Source organism: Triplophysa rosa, linkage group LG19, assembly GCF_024868665.1.
Source record: "Triplophysa rosa linkage group LG19, Trosa_1v2, whole genome shotgun sequence".
NCBI classification, from domain to species: Eukaryota; Metazoa; Chordata; class Actinopteri; order Cypriniformes; family Nemacheilidae; genus Triplophysa; species Triplophysa rosa.
Genome location: NC_079908.1, coordinates 13,279,103 through 13,299,101, shown reverse-complemented (window position 1 = coordinate 13,299,101; position 19,999 = coordinate 13,279,103). Strand labels below are relative to the sequence as shown.

Sequence of the window (19,999 nt, the reverse complement as noted above, 5' to 3'; positions counted from 1 at the left end):
CATGCAAATACTCATCTTCTTTTCAGGAGGAAGAGCCCTAAAAAGGTCATGTAATGTCCTATTAAAATGCTCACACTGCCCGTTACCTTGGGGATGAAATGCTGTGGTTCTGCTCTTCTGTATCCCATAAGCTTTACACAGCTACTGTACTAGCTCAGCTTCAAAACATCGTCCTTGATCAGAATGAATTCGAGCTGGAATGCCATAGCGATGAATCCATTCTTTAACCAGCACCTTGGCTACGGTTATGGCCCTCTGGTCCGATGTAGGTACCGCCACTGTGAAATTTGAAAATACGTCTCAAAGAGCGTTCCAACACTGTAAAGTCCAATGCCACAACTTCCAAGGGTTTGGATGCTTGAATACTATTCATCACTGTTCTTACTTTAGACTGAACATCATTGGCCACAATACAGCAAAGGCAATCCTTACAGAACTGCTGCACATCCTGATACATTCCTGGCCAATAAAAGCATTGGCGTACTAATTTAAATGTTCGGTCAATCCCCTGATGGCCTTGAAGGTCATGCAACTGACTCAGAACCTCCTGCTTTAGCACTTGAGGTAACAGAAGCTGTTTTACCCAGCCCCCTCTTGCATCAGCAATGACTCTATAAAAAACTTCTTGCTGGGCCACGATTTTATCCCACTGCCTTAACAACTCGAGCATGTCTTTTGACTCCTCTTTTCTCTCCTTCTTACTCGGTCCTTCTCCTTTACTCCAGTAAGACTTAAAGCGGGAAATAATCAGATCCTGTCCTTGAAGGCTTTGCAGGTCTTGTATCTGAAGCTCAGGAAAAACAGAAACAGCATTCATTGAAGCTTTAGTTGTGGGGGTTACTTCCTCCGACACTGCAAGCTGCTCTTCTCTTACAGAGCTTTGTCGGGACAGGGCATCTGCATTTCCATTATTTTTGCCGGGATGATAGACAACTTCAAAATCAAACATGACTAGTTGTGAAGCCCACCGCTGCTCCACGGCTCCCATTTTAGCAGTCTTTAAATGGCTCAGTGGGTTATTATCAGTGAAGACAGTGAATTTATTCCCAATTAAGTCATCTTGATATTTATCTGTTACTGCCCATTTAAGGGCAAGAAATTCCAATTTCATGGTTCTGTAATTATCCATATTAGGCTCCGATTCCCTCAGTCCTCTACTGGCATAAGCTACTGGCCTGTGCTTACCCCCACCTCCTAGGAAAGCACTGCCCCAAGTCCTGTATGACTAGCATCTATATCAAGACAGAAAGGCTTAGTAAAGTCAGCATAAGCTAACACAGGAGCAGATGTTAACCTTCTCTTCAATACTTGAAACGCCTCTTCACACTTGTCATCCCATTTCTGTTTAAATTGCTCACTGGTCATTTACACTCGTCTCTTATTCTTACCCTTTGGTGCTTCCCCAGCAGCAGTTAACTGATATATCGGTACTGATATATCGGTGCTGCAACCTTGGCAAATTCCTGCACAAAACGTCTGTGATAGCTTGCAAATCCCAAAAAAGATGTAAGCTCTTTTGCGGTTTGTGGTTTTGGCAATTTTTCCACTGCTTGAACCTTCTCCGGGTCTGTCAACACCCCCTCGCTAGAAATGACATGACCCAAATAACGTACTTCTTATTGAAAAAAACAGCACTTACTAAGCTTAACTATGATACCATGATGCGGAAACAATGGCAAGACTTCGTCCAGTCTCTCCAGGTGTTGCTCCACTGTTGACTAAAACACAATTACATCAGCCAAATATAAAAGCACAGACTGAAAACTTTCTTCACTGAATATGCGTACGATCAGGCGTTGAAAAGTACTTGGTCCATTTGACAGCCCAAAGGGTAAACGATTATATTCAAACAGGCCGAATGGGGTGCAAAACGCAGTCTTTTGTCTTCATCCTTCTTTACAATCACGATCAGTGACGAATATGGGCTGCAGCTCTCCCTAATCACATTATTCTGCTCCAATAGTTGTTTAATATGAGCTTTCACTTCGTCGTATTGACTGGGGGGAAGCCTCCTGTACCTTTGACAAACTGGGGCATCATCTAACACTGGAATCTGATGTTCAATTAAATCAGTATACCCCAAATCCCCATTTCCTTCAACAAAAACATAAGCATATTGATTCAATAAGCTCCTGACCTTCCCTTCCTGTTCCACATTTAACCGAGGTAACTTAAGGGTCCTGATCTGCTGGGCTGCAGTTACCCCCAATTGTGCCACATTGCTTTGTTCAATAAAAGCAATACAACTCTGTCCTTCTGGCATTGAGTGAATTTAATTTCCGGGTCCCATTCTTTAACTATCACTTCAGGCCTCTGAACAGAAGCAAGACTAATGTGTGGGTTCAAAATAACATCCCAAGTTCCTACATTCATTATTAGGACCAATAATTGTCCTTTTTGTGGTGAAACTATCGACCCTACCACCAAAAGATCTGCTGGCAGACTACCCTCACTCTCCATCAAGGGTTCTAAGAGCAAAGACTCATTTGGCGTGAGCCTAGTGTAACCACTTGATTGCACACATTAGTTGCAGAGTACCCGCTGCAATCTTTACTGGACTTTGGGCCAAAAGATTCACAAAAGACTGATGTTGTGTGTCATACAACTGACATATTTCTAATGCTTGCTTCAAAGACACATCACATTGCTGTATCATAGAACATTTCCCATATTGAGACCCAAATTGTTGCTTCAGGAGTTCATGGCAATTTTGAATAACATTCATTCCAATTACCAGTTTCTTTCTCTCCCTTGTTTCTGAATCAGGTGAATCTTTTACTACTAACACCCCCTGTTTTGAAAGAATCTGATCAAGAATTTTTATCTCTAATTCTAGGTAACCTACATCAGAATCAGAAAGAGCTTTTTTGCCAATGATGTTTGCACATACAAATCCAGCGTTGACCTGTGCCTTGTTCACGAAGGAATCCTCGGAGAAATGAAACGAAAAACGCTCCATATTTTTCCCACATGAGCTGGAACGTCTTTAAAAATAAACTTTAACCACGCATTCCTAATATCAGAATCCGAAGGAAGGTTATGCAGTGACTGCATTCTTCAACAAACAGGGGTGGCACAATATTTAGCTATCTTTAACGGCATGTTTGTTTATTGCTTGCTTGCTCTATCTGGTTCCGCGCCACTTGTGTTACTTCAGAATTGTCATGCGCAAACCAGTGGGCGGGGCTAGAGAAGTAGTCGTTGATATTCTTTCTGTGGAGGCGGTATTCAGCCTATCAATGTCATCATAGATAGGTGCATTCCAGAACCTGATGTTCGCTGGGCCTGGTGTCAATAACAGTTGTAATCTCAGTAACAAGGGCGTTTTCAGTTCTTACACTGACATGATGTTCGGGTGAATATGATTCTCTCTTATATAACAAAAGCTTGGGTTAAATTTGTGGTTTTAATTCATGGCATCTTTAAATGCGTACCTTCAACATAACATTGTCTATGTCAATGCTTGGGAAAACATGAAAATTAAGTTTTCTTTTATATACACTGTACTCTTTTCATTTGATTTAGTCGAGTAAGTTTAGCATCAAATATATTGTCATTTTCTGACACAAACAGTAATTTGTGAACAGCTTTCTTTACACATGAAATCAGCTACATGTCAACAAATCAATGAGCATTGACCTTCGGCAATGACTAACTGTCATAGAAGTTAATAGTTTTGTCTGACCAGAGCTATTCAAAAGTGATGTGTGGAAAAACACGTTTCTGAAATTGCAAGTTGGCCATTGATTGTATGTGTGTGTATGGACACTGGGATAAAGTACTCTACAGTGCATAGCTCATAATGGTTAAAGCAATAGTCCAATTGTCCAATACATTTTACTAAACCATTGTTGATTCTGAACATCAGAAAAATATCAGTCATTTTTTCTGTTAAGCCTGCGTTATGGATGAGACAAAAAAGGACAGTTTTTGAGAGACTACATACTTTGTAGGATTTCTGTGAATTAAAATGTACAAACCTGAAGCAAAAATACCTGACAAATGAAGAAGGGATGTCTCTTCACAGAACATAAATAGTTACTAGTTAGTTTTTCATGTACTGTTATGGATGTGACTGTCCTGAAAACACTTCCGGACTTTGGAAAATCGTACACTAAAAATGAAAATAATTCTTCAAAAACTTTAAGAGAGACCTTACATGGCTATTTAAACCACCAAATTTTGAAATCTGTGCTGTTAGTATAGTGAAACCTTTGGTAAAAACTCTATTTTTTCATGGTAAGGTTGGCATTTGCATGGAATGGCCCAATAGTTGTATTCTCACAAAAAAAGGTGAATAATTAATGCCAATATATTCTAGAGACATTTCCCAAATGAATAAACACTATATAAAACCAACCAGAGCCTTGCCTTTCTTAGTTGCACACCCACCTCCAGAACTGTGGATTCGTTTACTTGCCTTTTTTCTGACTGTGAAGAACAGTAACCGTTTCATCTCAGACTGAGACAATTAACAACAGCAACTGAAACTTTAGGAAGCTTCTGCTTTGTTTACATGTTGCGTGTGAACTTTGTTTAATGTTGTCTTTTGTGCTTTTGTACTGCATAATATTTTTATGTGATATTAGAGACCATACAATGATGGAGAACTCTTCTTATCCTGTGATGTTGACTCTTATGGTGCCCAGAGAATCAAAATCATACAGGCATATATATTTTACTTGTTTTCTTTTCCTCTATTTGCTCATATTGTCAATTAATATCCGCCTTATTTCTGTCATTATCATGGAGAAATCTCTTCATGAACCCATGTTCATGTTTTTGTGTAATCTGTGTGTAAATGTGATATATGGAGCATCAGGATTCTACCCTATATTTTTGTTTAATTTGCTCTTGGATTCATATGTGATCTCCTTTCACATGTGTGCTCTGCAAACCTTTGTTATCTACAGCTCTTTAATTACTGAGATTACAATATTAACAGTCATGTCATATGACAGATATGTAGCCATATGCAGACCTTTGGATTATCATTCCAAATTAACTAAAAACACATGTTTGAAATTAATTCTGTTGTCCTGGATTATACCTAACTGCTACACAGTTCCAGCAGCCCTGTTATCAAATTTGAGGACATTTTGTAAATATCACATTGATAAATTGTATTGTGACAACTGGTCAATTGTAAAGCTGTCTTGTGCTTCAAGTTCTTTTAATAATCTTTTAGGATATATTATTATTGTCACACTTTTTTCTTTTGTAGGTGTCATCATAGCATCATACATTAAACTCATTGCTGCCTGTAAATCATCTCTAGAAAACAGAAGAAAGTTCTGGCAAACCTGTTTTCCACACTTTCTGTCACTTATGAATTTAATTTTTGCTTGGCTTTTTGGTGCCATGTATAACAGATACGGTGCAAATGACATTCCAGAGAGTCTGCGTAATTTTTTGTCTTTAGAACTGATTATAGTTCCTCCTGTTGTTAATCCTCTAATCTATGTATTAAAAATCAAGGCGGTGCGCAAAAAGGTTTTCAAGTCCCGCATTGCATCAAGAATACATTTTTCAGAGGTTCAAAAAAAATGTTGAACATATATATACTGAAACATAAAAATACATGTACAATGCGAAAGAGCAAGAGTGTGAAACATATTTCTGGTCTGATAAATGCAAACTGTCAAAAACAAGCAAACACTTTTAAATAAATTACAAATTACATTACATAGTTGTTCTTTGTTTGACAGTAGGTCATAATACAGTCTAAATATGTTTCTAATTATATCAGTTTTCTACTAACTATTGTTTATATTTACTTTATTTGTAAACTTGTTACAGTGTGCACCTGTGACATATACTGTAGAGCAGTGGTTCTCAAACTGGGGGCCAGATTTTGTGGCTTTTATGAAATATAGAAATTTATCATAGATTTTATGCAATCAAACATCAGACAAATAAGACCACCAACTCAAATATTAATTTCCAGCATTGTATAGTTGAATATGTTTTTAGGTTAATTAAAGATTATTTAATTTAAGATTATTAGTCTTTATTTGTGGACACTCTAGGGGGTCTTACAACAAAAAAGTTTGAGAACTACTGCTGTACAGTATACAGTANACAAAAGCTTGGGTTAAATTTGTGGTTTTAATTCATGGCATCTTTAAATGCGTACCTTCAACATAACATTGTCTATGTCAATGCTTGGGAAAACATGAAAATTAAGTTTTCTTTTATATACACTGTACTCTTTTCATTTGATTTAGTCGAGTAAGTTTAGCATCAAATATATTGTCATTTTCTGACACAAACAGTAATTTGTGAACAGCTTTCTTTACACATGAAATCAGCTACATGTCAACAAATCAATGAGCATTGACCTTCGGCAATGACTAACTGTCATAGAAGTTAATAGTTTTGTCTGACCAGAGCTATTCAAAAGTGATGTGTGGAAAAACACGTTTCTGAAATTGCAAGTTGGCCATTGATTGTATGTGTGTGTATGGACACTGGGATAAAGTACTCTACAGTGCATAGCTCATAATGGTTAAAGCAATAGTCCAATTGTCCAATACATTTTACTAAACCATTGTTGATTCTGAACATCAGAAAAATATCAGTCATTTTTTCTGTTAAGCCTGCGTTATGGATGAGACAAAAAAGGACAGTTTTTGAGAGACTACATACTTTGTAGGATTTCTGTGAATTAAAATGTACAAACCTGAAGCAAAAATACCTGACAAATGAAGAAGGGATGTCTCTTCACAGAACATAAATAGTTACTAGTTAGTTTTTCATGTACTGTTATGGATGTGACTGTCCTGAAAACACTTCCGGACTTTGGAAAATCGTACACTAAAAATGAAAATAATTCTTCAAAAACTTTAAGAGAGACCTTACATGGCTATTTAAACCACCAAATTTTGAAATCTGTGCTGTTAGTATAGTGAAACCTTTGGTAAAAACTCTATTTTTTCATGGTAAGGTTGGCATTTGCATGGAATGGCCCAATAGTTGTATTCTCACAAATAAAGGTGAATAATTAATGCCAATATATTCTAGAGACATTTCCCAAATGAATAAACACTATATAAAACCAACCAGAGCCTTGCCTTTCTTAGTTGCACACCCACCTCCAGAACTGTGGATTCGTTTACTTGCCTTTTTTCTGACTGTGAAGAACAGTAACCGTTTCATCTCAGACTGAGACAATTAACAACAGCAACTGAAACTTTAGGAAGCTTCTGCTTTGTTTACATGTTGCGTGTGAACTTTGTTTAATGTTGTCTTTTGTGCTTTTGTACTGCATAATATTTTTATGTGATATTAGAGACCATACAATGATGGAGAACTCTTCTTATCCTGTGATGTTGACTCTTATGGTGCCCAGAGAATCAAAATCATACAGGCATATATATTTTACTTGTTTTCTTTTCCTCTATTTGCTCATATTGTCAATTAATATCCGTCTTATTTCTGTCATTATCATGGAGAAATCTCTTCATGAACCCATGTTCATGTTTTTGTGTAATCTGTGTGTAAATGTGATATATGGAGCATCAGGATTCTACCCTATATTTTTGTTTAATTTGCTCTTGGATTCATATGTGATCTCCTCTCACTTGTGTGCTTTGCAATCCTTTGTTATTTACAGCTCTTTAATTACTGAGATTACAATATTAACAGTCATGGCATATGACAGATATGTAGCCATATGCAGACCTTTGGATTATCATTCCAAATTAACTAAAAACAAATGTTTGAAATTAATTCTGTTGTCCTGGATTATACCTAACTGCTACACAGTTCCAGCAGCCCTGTTATCAAGCTTGAGGATACTTTGTAAATATCACATTGACAAATTGTATTGTGACAACTGGTCAATTGTAAATCTGTCTTGTGCTTCAAGTTTTGTTAATAATATTTTTGGATATTTTATTATTGTCACATGTTTATCTTTTGTGGTTGTTATCATAGTGTCGTACATTAAGCTCATCGCTGCATGTAAAGCATCTTTAGAAAACAGAAAAAATTTTTGGCAAACATGTTTGCCACATTTACTGTTACTTATGAATTTTGTTTTTTCTGTACTTTTTGATGTCATGTATAGCAGATATGGTGCAAATGATATTCCAGAGAGTGTGCGTAATTTTTTGGCTTTAGAACTGATTATAGTTCCTCCTGTTGTCAATCCTCTAATCTATGGATTAAATATTAAGGCGGTGCGCAAAAGAGCTTTTCCCTCTTGTCCTGTTTCAAAAATACATGTTTCAGAAGCTCAAAAAATGTGTAAAACATAATGTACAGGAAAAAAAACATGTAAATTATTAATACTGTATAAACAATGTGACAAAATTGAAGCCCTTTTTCACATATTCCTGGTGTGTAACTGTCAAAAATACATTTGTTCTTTGTTTGACATAGCAGGCCAAAAATATATTTTCTATGATGACAGCATTCATTCCACTAAGACCCAATCATAAGATTTCTTGTGTTTATTTTAGTTTATCTGAAAACTGTTAAGACTTGTACAGTGTAAGAAAATATTATGCATATTATAAATGACATAAAATTATTATAAATTTTGCATATTATAAATTACAAGGTTTACTCAAAAGTATGTAGACCTATAAAGTGAATAGAAAAATCTGTTAAAATTAAGTAAACCTAACATATATTTCAAGTGCAATTAACTTTTAATAATCAGTACAAGCCCTTGTGCCTGAAAATGTTTATGAATTGCGACCCAGTCTGCAAAAAAAGAATATATAAGTTATTCTTTATTCGTAAATTTATAAAAATGTGCATCAGTGGGTAGAAATATCATGATTATTTTGATTTTCATTTTGAAATAAAATGAATTATTTTGCTTAATTAATAAACATTATTAATTATTATATCAAAAATATGGGAATGGGGTGTTCTATTTGATCATTAACTGCTGCAGATCAGTTGCTTGTGAGAGGTCTTGTGAATGTAGAATACATTTTCACATAATCTAGTGTGGCCATGCTCTCAGAGTTTGGTTCCAAAACGCGATAAACGCCATTTAAAAAAAATGAGTTTCCGCCAAAATCAGTATTGTATCAGGTCGGTATTGAAAAGTCACTTTTTAATTCTACGCAAAATGCGATATCCGCCGTGTTATTTTGTCAAGTTTTCTCCTTTTTTTCCAAACCGCAATATACGCCAGTCTCACTTCTCTGCAGAATGCGACATATCTGCTCAACCAATCACAGCACACCATTCCACGCATTGTAAACAATAGGTTACTGTCGTAACCCTGGTTCTCTGAAACATCGAGTGGAGAGATCCACCTATGGGAAGGGCATCCGTACCTGACCTCTGCAGAAGCATCTAATTGCACCAAGTCTGGCTAGACAGACAGAAGCGCGCAGCCAATGCCAGGTAAGGCCCCACCCCCTTACCTGAGCGCATATAAGGTCTGCTTGCGCTGCTGTTCCTCAGTAAGTATTCGCTTCTCGTGCAGCAAGCGGGGAAAAGATGGTGGATCTCTCCACTCAATGTTTCAGAGAACCGGGGTTACGACAGTAACCTATTGTTCTCTTTCATCATCTCGTGTTCGAGATCCACCTATGGGAGAGACATGGACAGCTCCCCGATTGCCCAATACACTCACAGTGAGGTTCTGAAAGCCAGAAAAAGACGGTCACCCCCAAAGGGGCGGTGCATGACACGTCCCATAATTATGTCCCTGGCAGCCCTGATGCGCACACATAGCTGCTGCGCACATACAGGACAGGAACATGTATGAAGCACACACATGTAATTAACCCAGCAACACATATATACCACCCAGGCCAGAATGTGAATGCATGCTTGGTGACATGAATGCGCACGGCCCACCGGCCCGTTCAACCCTCGTTACCATAACAATGTGTAAACAGGAGGTGAAGGAATATAACAAGGAGGGGCTATGAAGACCCCACTCCTAAAACAGAATGTGCTACCGAGGTTTTGGTGACATCCAATCGGTAGTAACGCACAAACGTATGGGAAGAAGCCCAGCTGGCTGCAGAGCAGATGTCCTGCAGTGATACTCCCCTGAACAAAGCCCAAGAGGCAGCTAAGCCCCTCGTGGAATGAGCTCTGATGGTACCTGGGGGCTGCACTCCCCTTGATTCATATGCAACTGCTATAGCGTTCACAAGCCAATGTGAGAGAGGCGCTGTTTAGATACGGGACTCCCCTTATGAGGGGGTGCCCACGAAATAAAGAGCTGGTTGCTCTTCCGGAAAGCACTGGTCTTGGACATATATGCCTGTAATGCACGAACAGGACACAGAGCATTCAGCCTCTGATCCTCCGCAGAGGAAAAAGGCAGAGGGTGAAAAGCGGACAGCTCCAACACCTTCGAAGTGAACGCAGGGAAACATTTAGGCATAAAAGCCGGGTTAGGCTTAAGAAAAACCTTATCTCCACTCAAAGAGAATTTAGTGCACGATGGATGTATTGAGAGTGCATGTAGCTCACTGACACGTTTGGCTGATACCAAGGCCAAGAGCAAAGCCGTCTTGAAAGACAACAGCTTCAAGGAAATACCTCCCAGGGGCTCAAAGGGAGACTGAGACAGGGCCTCCAGCACCAAGGAGAGGTCCCATTCAGAGATGGTTCTCCTGACTGGCAAGGAGCGACGGGCACCCTTCATAAATCTGCGGATTAAAGGATTCTGCCCGACTGTTGAGCCCTCAAAGCCCACATGACAGGCAGAAATAGCAGCCAGGTAGACCTTAATTGTGGAAAAAGACCTGCCTTTATCCATAACGTCCTGTAAGGAACACAAAATATCAGGAAATGAGCACTGATATGATGTGAGACTGCGCCCATCACACCACGCTTCAAACACTTGCCACTTACAACCATACAAGGACCGTGTAGAAACGGCCCTGGCATTTTGTATAGTGGCAACCACACGCGGGTGAAGCCCCAGCGCGTTTAAGTTTGACTTCTCACGGGCCAGACCCAGAGAGCCACCCTGTCCGGGTGTGGGTGATAAATTTCCCCGTTCGCCTGAGACAATAGGTCTGTGCGGAGGGGGAGGCGCAACAGCTGGGCGTATAACAGAGGGATTATCTCTGCCAGCCATGGTGCTTTGGACCACCTGGGAGCTATTAGAAGGAGAGACAGGCCCTTCTCTCTCACTCTGGCCAGTGTGGGAATTGCAGGCATAGAGGAGGAAAAGCATACAGCAGCAGCTTGGGCCATGGGTGGGCCAGTGCGTCCACCCCAAGGGGTGCGTCCGAGTCCTTTAGTGAGAAGAACATAGGACAATGGTTTTTTTCGCGCGAGGCGAATAGATCTACGGTTGCCTGTCCGAATCTCCTCCATATCATGCCCACTATCTGAGGGTGGAGGCGCCAATCTCCGTAGAGTGGGTTCCCCCTCGATAGAAGGTCCGCACCTCTGTTCAGAATGCCTGGAACATGAGTCACGCGTAACGACAGGAAAAACTGCCCGCTCCACACCAACAGCTTGTGAGCTAGAACGTGAAGGTGAGCGTAAACCGCCCTGGCAATTGATATACGCGACTGCTGTGGTATTGTCGCAGCACATGATGTCCTAGCAGGCGAGGCAGAAAATAATTCAGAGCTTTCCATATGTGGCACACCAGCCTGTTAGGGACGCATCTGTCGTCACAACTTTCCGCATCACTACCGTTCCCAAACGGGTCCCCTGTGCATAAAAGTCCGCGTCTCTCCAGTGGGGAAGAGCTGCCGTGCAGGCACGCGTCACTGTCACAGAGCGGCAGAGATCGCGTACCGGGCTGAAATGTAGTGACAAAACCCATTTCATGAATGCTCTCATTCGCAGAAGTCCCAGAGGCAAAACTTGGATAGCTGAAGCCATAAGACCCTGCAATCTGAGGCATGTGCGATACTGCACTATCGCCCCCTCTCTGAACTGCGACACGCAGCTCATTAGAGAGAGGACGCGCTCCTGGGAGAGACGCGCTCGCATGGAGACCGAGCTCAACTCCAAGCCCAGGAAAATCACACTCTGGCTGGGTGTAAAATTGCTTTTGGTCACATTCACCCTAAACCCGAGAGATGTGATGTGTGTAAGCATGCTGCACGTGTCCCGCAGCACTTTCTCTTCCGATTCGGCCACGATGAGCCAATCGTCTATGTATGTCAAAATCCGCAGACCTGACATTCTCAGGGGAGCCAAGCTCGCCTCCGTACACAGACAAAAAGTCTGAGGGCTGAGTGAGAGCCCGAAAGGAAGAACAGTGAATTCGTAACATATGCCTAGATAGGCGAAACGAAGAAACTTCCTGTGTGGCAGATAAATGCTTATGTGGAAAAAAGCATCCTTGAGATCGACCGAAGTGAACCAGTCGTTCTGTTTTATGGCGCGGGACAGAGTGCCATTGTTTAACATTGTGAAATTGTATTTCCTCAAATGATTGTTCAACACTCGGAGGTCCAAGATGGGGCGGAGAGAGCCGTCCTTCTTTGGGAACAGGAAATAACGGGAATAAAACCCTTGATTTATCAGGCTGGGAGGTACCACCTGAATCGCTCCCTTCATTAAGAGAGAAGAGATTTCTTCTTTCAGAATGTGAGCGGAGCTCTCCTCCGCGTGAGAAGAGAGAACGCCGTTGAAAAGCGGGGGTTTCGTTATAAACTGCAGTCTGTAACCCTGCATAATTGTTCGCATCACCCACTCTGGAGGCGCAACAGTCTGCCAGGTGGACTTGTAATTCGCGAGTGTCCCCACCGGGGCCGGTGAAGCACCGAAATCCTCGCATACGCTCTGTTGGCTCCTTTGCGATGCAATGGCGCCATCTAGCGGACACACTAGGGGCGACATGCGTGGATTTAGAAAGATGTTCTCTCTCTGCAGAGAGATGTACTCTTCCTCAAACGAATTCAATAGATTTGTTTGTTTCATTGTGTTTTTTGTGTGTTTTGTGTTGGGGAACACCGTGGCCAAAGCCTTTATTAGTTGGGTGAGGGGAACAAAGTGTGTGCTGTGTGGTGACACTGTTTGAGCACATTCCCTCACAACCGACCCCCTGAACGTGGGGGGAGGAAACACAGCATCCACTGAACGCACGGGCTGGGAACCCTGGCCGGCCCCTACGCGAGAAAACCTCCGTCTTTTGGACAGGGGCTCTGGGACAGAATGAGAGTCCGATGAGCTTGTGCTCGTGAACGATGCTCGGACATCAGGCCGGCCGCTTGCATTTAGAGTCAGTCGGGGTTGGGTTGGGGTCTTTCCCAGCCGCGGCGGGAGACGTTCTTCCCCAGGGTTTAGCAGAGGGTGGGTTACTCTGCCGTGGAGGGGGTTTGTTGCGCGGTTTCTCCCTGCTATGATGCGGGTTTCGCACCATGACGGGGGGTTAGGCAAACGCGCAGTGGGCAACTGACGCGGAGCTGCTTTCTTAGAGAGGCACAACTTGAAAGCCTCGTCCTCTTTCTTTTTGTAGTCGCACCGTTGCTGCATCAAAGCCACAGCGGGACCGAAGAGAGCCTGGCCAGGCTCGACCGGAGCGCCCGCAACGCGCCTCTTCTCACTGTCGGGAAGAAAAAAATTATGGATTTATTGCATTTTGGGGGGGAAATGATCAGTTTTTATAATAAATCTTTTAAAATCAAAATCTGGATTTGAATTTTTTATGTTACAAGAACCTAAAGATGCTATGTGAAACTTTGAAACAGAAAATAGTGGTTTTCATCTTGCCACTTTCTTTGTAAAGAAAACACATTTTTACTCTAATTAATCAAAATGGATTTATAGCTTTTGGAAGCAAACTCTTCATATACGGTCACATTATTCATTTTATTATTTAAACAAAAGACACAATTAAATACATAAGACATTACTCAAGTAAAAAATGGCAAGACATGACATTTGCTGTCTAAAAAACATACATTATACATTAGGCCCCAATTATCAAAGGGCCGATCAAAAATATGCCACCCTCTGTTATGCGGTATAAAAACTGTACAAGTCATTCAGCACACAGTGGGATAGGAGGGGCCTTTCCAGAGCACTTCAACATTTATTAGTGTTTTTAAAATCCTTTAGGTAAACTATTATCATTTAGTAATTATTAGGTTTGTCATCAAAGAATTTCTTGCTTGCTTGTATTTTTCTTATGTATTTTATTTATCTTCTTTTACCTTGTGTTTCTGATTTGTATTAGTTTCAAGTAGAATGGACAACATCTCCACATTTTCCTCGTTCTCCCTCACAGCTTTTAATGACTCCAGCACGTCCAGGATTACTATATTCTCTTTTGCACTTCCAGGCTGTTTCTTGACTATTTTTGTCAATTCACTCTTAATTTTGATCATTCTTCTGGATAAAGTTCTCCACCAGCCCATGTACATATTTGTGTGTAATTTATGTATAAATGGATTATATGGTGCCGCAGGATTTTATCCACCTTTTTATATTATTTACTTATCAAAACACATGTTATCTCTCTGGAAGTATGTGTTATCCAAAGTTTTAGCATTTTCACGTATGCACTAGGTGAGTTTACTAATCTGAGTGTAATGGCGTTTGATAGGTATTTAGCTATATGTAGACCGCTGTACTACCACACTGTTATGACATCTGTCACTGTTTGGAGACTGCTGACTTTCATTTGGATGTTTCCTTGCTTCACTGCAATATTAATAATAACGATGGCTCTCAGGTATCCACTATGCATGAACCAGATAGACAAACTGTACTGCGAGACCTGGATTTTAGAAAGGCTTGCTTGTCAAGTCGATACTGCTCAGTTTGTCATTAGTGGAATATTTACATTTGCTATTAATGTTCTGGTATGGTTTGTGTTTTGTTCTTATGTAAAAATAATCATTGCTTGTAAGCACTCTGTGCAAAATCACAAGAAGTTCATGACCACCTGTCTTCCACATTTGGTAGCTTTTTCGAATTATGTGTTGTGGTCAATTATTGATTCTCTATATACTCGGTTTGGAATTAACAACATGCCTCAGGCTTTTAAAAACTTCCTGTCAATTTTCTATTTGGTCGTTCCTCCTTTGGTCAATCCTATAATCTATGGAGTAGTATTAACCAGAGGTGTGGACTCGAGTCACATGACTTGGACTCGAGTCGGACTCGAGTCATGAATTTGATGACTTTTGACTCGATTTGGCAAAATGTAAAGAGATTTGTAACTCGACTTGGACTTTAACATCAGTAACTCGTGACTTCACTTGGACTTGAGCCTTTTGACTTGAAAAGACTTGCTACTTTACCCAAAACCCAAAGATTAAAAAGTATGTTGACGTGGACCGCTCTATCTCTCTCTGTGTTTATGTGCATCTGTGTGTGTGTGTGTGTGCGTGCGTGTGTGTGTGTGTGTGTGCGTGCGTGCGTGCGTGCGTGTGTGTGTGTGCTGTCGGCACAACATCCAATCAATTTAGATCCACGTTGTTTTGATCCGACAGTATCCATCCAATCAAATTGCAGGACAACCAATGAAGAAGAACTGTCAAACAACGCGCCAGTTGACAAAAATGATACCAAATATAGTTTCGTTAGGATATAAAAACTACGAGGTGGTCAACAAAAAACGAACTGCAATATGCAAAACATGCGGGTCGAAGATTACAGATGGAGACGCAACAACTTCTAACTTCGTTCGACATTTGAAGTTGCACAAAGAACGGTAAGTTTTGAATGACGCTAACGTTAGCTTATCGGCTAAGTGACTTTGCTAGCTGCATAGTTAAATCAATGAGACTGTAAACTCACTGTTAACGTTACATTGCAAACACGTTAAAAGGATGCCTGGGTATAGAGCGATGTATGGCTTAATATATGAACAATGGCATTGACTTTATAATTGTGAAATAAAAAAGCAGTGTAACTGTCACAGTATTCATAAACTTTGAAAAAATATTTTTACTTGGAGGCCGCCATTTTTTGCGTCAGAATCCGTGATGTCAAATGGTTACGACCTAAACCTGTTCTCTTTCGCAACAGCGAAGCACACACGTTTTCCATATATAACAGTAAAATATGACACGTAAAACATAAGATCAGATATACAAACACACAGGGACAGTAGGTGGCGGTATGTCCTCTTGACACAAGCCAGCCTGCCAGCCATAAAAGAAGAACGCGTTCAGTATTAGACGTCTGTTCAAGGTGAGCGTGCGGTAAATCATAGCTTTAAACTACCGCCTTTGAGACATTTAAGACATCAGCATCCACCATAATCGTATACTTTATACATTATGAGAATATACTGATAAACACAATAATAATGCTTGCGTTTTTGTTATTTATTCTGTATTCGAGCACACGTGAATATTAGCCCCCGTCAGCTAATGACTGAGGGAGACAATAACGTTAAGCTACTGATGTTGATAAATCAACATCAAAAAGTCCAAATCTGGATAAAATGCATTGTATAATGGCTAAAACATCGTGTATATGATAAAGTATAAATGGTTTTGGTTATTAATATGCATGTTTGTGTTGTTTCTGACAAACAATATTAAAATGTAGGAAAATACACCAAATAGCGTCTTTATTTTCTTTCTTTCTTTTTTTAGCATTATGTAAAAGGAGGAGCGACAACAGTAAAGGACGAGAGAGAACCAGGCTTGGACTTTACGTTATGTTTTATTATGTGTGACCGGCAGTCGACCGTGAGGGAGCTGCCGGCATTTTACTTTCGTTTTGTTGTTTGTTTATTTTATTAAAGTTTTGTTGTTCAACGTTCGCCGGTTCCCTCCTCCTTCTTCCTTGCTGTGAACATTGTTACACACACACACACACACACATATATATATATATATATATAATCCTACAGAACCTTATATTTACTGAAGAACTGATTAGTGTGTCGGTGTTTAGTTTGGCTGCCTAGCTGTGCTTGCAACCAGTTTACGTCATCGAAAAAGAACATGGCGGCCTCCTTAGGTTAAAATGAGTATTACATTTAGGGTTTTTTTAAGAACTGAAAATATTTGATGTGTTTCTAAAGACAAATGCTAATAGTGTAAGGCTATTACAACGCATTAAGCCATACATCTCTCTATACACCGGGTTCGCTTTAAAGGGACTCGAAAGGACTCGAAACTCAAACTGTAGGACTTGGGACTTGACTTGAGACTTGTCTGTCTTGACTTGGGACTTGACTCGGGACTTGAGGGCAAAGACTTGAGACTTACTTGTGACTTGCAATACAATGACTTGGTCCCACCTCTGGTATTAACTCCTATTAGAATGAAAGCAAAGTATGCATTCCAAAGATTAAAGATTAGATGAGGCATTTGTAACAAGAAATTGACTTGTGCTCATTAAATAATTATACGTCATAAAATAATTAAGTATGGGCTGCCAGCTTGCTGGTGATTAATGACTGTTATAATAAATATCAAAATACAAATTATGAGATTGTGGTTAAACTGTACACTGTAAAACACTGTAAAAAATGTTTGAATCATTACTGTATGGTATGTCAGTTTTTTTCTTAATTCATTACACTTTGCTTCCATGTACTTTATTTAATTCAGCTGTAAAAAAAGATCACTCTCTCCCTTGCACCTTTTAAATAAATGATGGGTAGGCTATGTTTGTGTTTATTTCAGAAATCTTCATGTCTGTATTTATGTCTGACCTGCAATGAACATGACAATGTTATTTTATTTATTTATTTATTTATTTGTATAGAATTTGGCCCTGTCATTGCACAGGGTTGAATTTATATATTACAATTTTTTGTTTCTCATTTTGCCAGTTCTGGTATATCCCTATGTTTCTGCAGCTAATGGTTATATAAAGAATGTTATTTATAAATTGTTTCATGTCATTTTTAAGCAGTAATTTTAATGTGTATTTACTGTTTATTTGTGTGAATAAAATATGCATAACAAGTGTTTATGATACATGTGTCTGCTGTTAGGGAGAACTATATGATATATATTTAATGCAATTATAACAAAGCACAATACAGGCCTGTTTTACATTCATTGATGCAGCGGTGAATTCTCAGACATCTAGTCAGAATATCGCGCTGTAACTCAGGTGATGTCAATGTAATAATTTGGTGCCATCTTCTGGTGAACACGTATATCCATTCCTTTTTAATTGGCAAGCCTAAAATAATTGATTAACGATTTCAAACAACTGTAAATGATTCTTCTTTGCTTGTGTTTTAACATTTTCCGTTCTCCAAGAGACATTCCAATTCATGTCAAAGGATGAACATTATGCAGTAATCTTTCATGCAGTAAACAGACTTTGCTGATCTGTTCAGATTAAACAAATAAAGAAATGTAGCAGATCCAAAGTTTTACATACCAATTAAAGTTAATTTGTTAAAAATGTGCTAGTTTTCACATCAGTGAGAAACTGAAGGTGAAAATGTAATTTGCAAGATGCTCTTGCAACACCTCCTAAAACACATTTCAGAACAGGGTTTGATCTCCCAAATGCAGTGCAAGCAACACAAACATGACACATGATAACCAAACAAATACAAATACTTTTTTCTTTTTTGGATCAGTTTATGTGCATTAAACAAAACACATACTGTAGTGGCGGACAGAGATGATCTTAAACCAGGACTAGGCTCTAGTTAAATTAGAATATTTAAGTCATTTAAAAAAACATACTTTGCAAAAAAACATTACTGTGTGCATCTTGATACAAAACAATTGAACATATATTTTGTAAGATATTTCAGCGTGAGTTGTTTTTGATCAAGACACCACTAACATTTAAGTTAGTCTGCACTTAAGCCTTGTCTGGGAAACCACCCCTTAAAGGTGTAGTTTGGCTTATTGCTGTTAGAAAATGTCTTAACACTTATTAGCACACAATTTCTCCATATACTTGCACTCTGAATACCTTATTTTGTAATATAACCAAAGAATAGAAAATTAATTTATTTTACAAAACAAATAGAGGAATCTTTCAGTGAAGATTGCTGAGACACTTAAATATTGCCAGGCCATGAGGATAAGCATGTGTTATAAATCAGGTGATCTTTTCATTTACGTTGATAATTTACATCAGCGTGATGGTGCTCTGCCTCCTCTCATACTTACATACTTTCTGACTACACTAATACAATTAAGAACAATGTGTTCATTCATTCTTATGCATAATTTAATTTTGAATTGAATTCTGATTGGAGTGACTTTAATTGAGTCACTCCTCCTTCCAGAGTCACTTGCAAAATAAGACCCAGTCTGACCAGAATGCTGTGACAACTTTGGAATACCATTATCCCAGGAAACCACCATGAAACCTCAGTGTATACTTATGCTGGTTCTCCTGGTCATCTTTGCAGTGCACAGTAAGTTCGCTTGCATTTAAATAAAAGCTTTTTGAAACTTTTAGGAATTTGTGTGCTTGTGTAAACCTGAAATTTCCAATCACATTCCCAGGCCAAAAATGAGCAATGATATAGTGATGTTTAGTCGAAGTGACAGTAATATTTTGTGATGGCAGGACAAAACAGCAAATTCTAGGTGTTTCCCAAATTAAGTTTAGCTGATTTTGCAGATTCTTTTCATCTGTCAGTTTTGATCTGTATGGAGCTAAAACATTTCATTTTCATCAAAGGTAAAGTGAATGAGGCTGTGTCGTTTCCCTGGGGCTGTGCTAGCCTCAGCGGAGTCTGCAGACAAGGAAAATGTCTGCCTTCAGAACTCTACTTTGGACCATTCGGCTGTGGCACAGGGTTCCAGTACGTTCCAATATTATAAACACACACACGCATATTCTGTCACATTTCCGACACATCAAATAACCTGTTTTAAAATATAATTGTTTTTGCTGCTTATTTGTTTCTTTCCAGATGCTGCGTGTCACATTTTCTATGAGAACTGACAGTGAAATAAGGCAGTGACAGCAGATTCAACCATGTGAATTCAATCTTTTCTGTGATTGGTTTCTGTCTGTTCTTTTATTCAACACATATTTGATTTTGGATAATGCATGGAGAGATGTGTTAGATGCCTGAGAACGGACCTTGCCCTAAGGTTCACAGATTTGAAATGCTTGTGTATCACTGATTGTCATATAACAGCAC

At 39.4% G+C, this 19,999-nt stretch overlaps 2 protein-coding genes and 2 pseudogenes across 2 annotated transcripts; 3 read left to right on the top strand and 1 right to left on the bottom strand.

The window, feature by feature from the left end:
• Positions 1 to 4,602: 4,602 nt before the first annotated feature.
• LOC130569843 (olfactory receptor 1509-like) lies at positions 4,603 to 5,553 on the top strand. Its single transcript, XM_057359742.1, has one exon. The coding sequence runs from the start codon at positions 4,603 to 4,605 to the stop codon at positions 5,551 to 5,553; it is 951 nt and encodes a 316-aa protein (XP_057215725.1).
• A 1,751-nt stretch (positions 5,554 to 7,304) lies between these two features.
• On the top strand, positions 7,305 to 8,261 carry LOC130569842 (olfactory receptor 49-like). Its single transcript, XM_057359741.1, has one exon. It carries the CDS (start codon positions 7,305 to 7,307, stop codon positions 8,259 to 8,261), a length of 957 nt encoding a protein of 318 aa, XP_057215724.1.
• A 2,656-nt stretch (positions 8,262 to 10,917) lies between these two features.
• Positions 10,918 to 13,431, bottom strand: LOC130569841 (uncharacterized; annotated as a pseudogene).
• A 714-nt stretch (positions 13,432 to 14,145) lies between these two features.
• LOC130569840 (olfactory receptor 2K2-like) lies at positions 14,146 to 15,074 on the top strand (annotated as a pseudogene).
• Positions 15,075 to 19,999: the final 4,925 nt, after the last annotated feature.

Coding starts and splice junctions, on each gene's coding strand:
- LOC130569843 (XM_057359742.1), top strand. CDS start 4,603: ATGGAGAACTCTTCTTATCCTGTGATGTTGACTCTTATGGTGCCCAGA.
- LOC130569842 (XM_057359741.1), top strand. CDS start 7,305: ATGGAGAACTCTTCTTATCCTGTGATGTTGACTCTTATGGTGCCCAGA.